Genomic DNA, 2,500 nt, shown 5'->3' on the forward strand with positions numbered 1-2,500 from the left:
ATAGGCCAAAGTGAGCGAGGGGTGTAAATCGAATGCATCGTCTCAGCTTTAGCGTAGGCCGGCTGGCCGGTCGCTTGGTCGGTCGCTCGGGAGGAGATTAATGCTTACCTGGAAAAGCCCATTATAGTAAAGCGAGCACACACACACACACACACACACACGCACACACACACACACACACTCACACACACACGCATTCACGCATGCACACACGCACGCACACACACACACACTATCACACACACATATGCACATACACACACGCGCGCGCGCACACACGCACACACACACACACACACGCACACAAACACACACACACACACTGAAGGATTTAGCCTGACCATGCACTACCACCACTGCTTTTGCTTTTTGGGTACATTCGCTAGTATTCTGGGAACTACACTTTAAGCCCATTTGAGCTGTCCCGCTGATGTTGAACAACAAAAGGGCCTGCATATCAATGATTTCCGGCCTCTGTTAAAGGCCATAGCAAAAGAAATGCCTTCCAGACATACTGCATTCGATAATTTATATATGACAAGACCATTGTGCTTACAACAAAAGACTCATTACCTCAGCTGGAAAGGTACAAAATAAAGGTAACCCTTGACATCTTTAAACTTCACCTTAGCTGGCAGGTGCGTCGGAGATGGCACCATGGGTCACTCAGCAGTAGTTTAAAGAAACTCCCGCACACTGACCATTTCGCTGTATTTTCTTTAATAAACAACGTTTCAGATTGCCTGATGAAGGTCTAGTACCGAAACGTTGTTTATTAAAGAAAGAACAGCGAAATGGTCAGTGTGTGGGAGTTTCTTTAAACTCTTGAAATCTTGGCATGTTGCCCTAAATGTCCCATATCAAAAGCAAAGGACAAGATATACAGGTTTTAAGGCTAACCTCATACCCCTAGACATCTTAGACTTGAAAACTTCAGCAGGGATTCATTTTCTCACTGTAAACAAAAGTCAAGGCCAACTTTCTACTCAACCATTTGATAGAAAATTGTGTGTGTGTGTGTATGTGTGGGGTTGGGGGTATTCAAAGACTAGCACCGCAATTTAGAAAAAATGAAGTGTAAGCTTAACTCATACTCATTCTTTGAGACCTTTGTGTGAAGCCAGAAAACTCTATTTCCCTTCACTACATCGCCATACAGTAATGTCTTATTACCTGTCTGTGTTTACAAGTTTCAAGGCCTACCTCATACCCATTTGATACAATGAACACTCAAGACATCTTGGACTTAGAAACTTTAGCAGGGATTCATTTTCTTACAATCAACAGAAGCCAAGGCCGACCATCTACTCATCCATTTAGTAGAACATTGTGTGTGCTTTTTAATTTTTTTTAAAGACCAACCCTCTACTCAAGCATTTGATTGTAGAAAAATGTGGTTTTATTTAAAGACTAGCACCTCACTTCAGCAAAAAAATCAAAGTTCAGGCTTACCTCGTACTCTTGTGAGAACTTGAGGTTGTCGTTGGCTTTTAGTCGTTCCAGATGGTCAGCCAGGTCTAGGATAGGGATGGGAGGGTGACTGGCCATGCCTGAGGTGGAGAAAGAGAAACATACAGTGTTACTTATTCAAGTGTGTGCGAGTGTGTGGTTAAGGTAGGAAAAAAGATGCAGCATGTGTAGTGTGAAGAGGAAACACTGGATATTAATCATGCATGCAATGTTGTGTGACACCAAGTTGAATACAATAGATTCTTTAGAGTTTTTTTGAGTATTTGGACAGACATCAAATGACAATGTTTTTTTCCACTTTAGTTTTCCCACTCATAACAGCTCATGTAAGATGAAGGAGAAGAAGGGAGATGAGGGATGGGGAAAGTTAGATTGAGAGAGAGTGAGAGAGAGAGAGAGAGAGAGAGAGAGAAAGAGAGAGAGAGAGATAGAGGGGAAGCCAAGAGGACGAGGTAAGGATTCCACTTCACCACCTATTAATGGCACCAAAGAAACAGCGGAAATGTTAGTTTCAAATAAACCACCAAATTAACAAACAAATGACAAGGGGATTGTTTGAATTTGGTCTGTGCAGGAACTGTATTTCTCTAGTCTAGAGTTTAAATGATCAGCGTTAAGAGCATTAGCTTACATTAGCTAAAATATGTATTTAAAAAGACAAAAATGGAAGCTGAACACAAGGTAAGAAGAGTGATGTTGAACGGAAATGGTGGATGCATAAATGAAACAAGAGCGTTAAGAGCATTAGCTTACATTAGCTAAAATATGTATTTTAAAAAAAGACAAAAATGAAAGCTGAACACAAGGTAAGAAGAGTGATGTTGAACGGAAATGGTAGATGCATAAATGAAACAAACTAACTTGGCAAATGAAGGTTACTTGGATAACTGATGATACGTGCACCTGCAAAGGAAACCAGGAAGGGAGGGGCGTGTAAAATGAAACAAAACAAAAACAAAAGATTGAATGAATGACTGAAATGATAAAGTATAAATAAATCAATCAATCAATTATCAATTAATGATAAACA

General features: G+C 40.5%; 1 protein-coding gene across 1 annotated transcript in view; it reads right to left on the minus strand.

Annotated features, from left to right (window-relative positions):
- The window catches only part of LOC134437239 (receptor-type tyrosine-protein phosphatase delta-like), a 482,346-nt gene that overhangs the window by 90,776 nt on the left and 389,070 nt on the right, over positions 1-2,500 (minus strand). The window contains exons 24-25 of the mRNA XM_063186743.1: positions 2,332-2,373; positions 1,453-1,550 (exon numbers count right to left, since the gene is read on the minus strand). Of these exons, the coding sequence (XP_063042813.1) occupies positions 1,453-1,550; positions 2,332-2,373 (140 nt within the window). The remainder of the gene's footprint in view (positions 1-1,452; positions 1,551-2,331; positions 2,374-2,500) is intronic.

Source organism: Engraulis encrasicolus, chromosome 21, assembly GCF_034702125.1.
Source record: "Engraulis encrasicolus isolate BLACKSEA-1 chromosome 21, IST_EnEncr_1.0, whole genome shotgun sequence".
NCBI classification, from domain to species: Eukaryota; Metazoa; Chordata; class Actinopteri; order Clupeiformes; family Engraulidae; genus Engraulis; species Engraulis encrasicolus.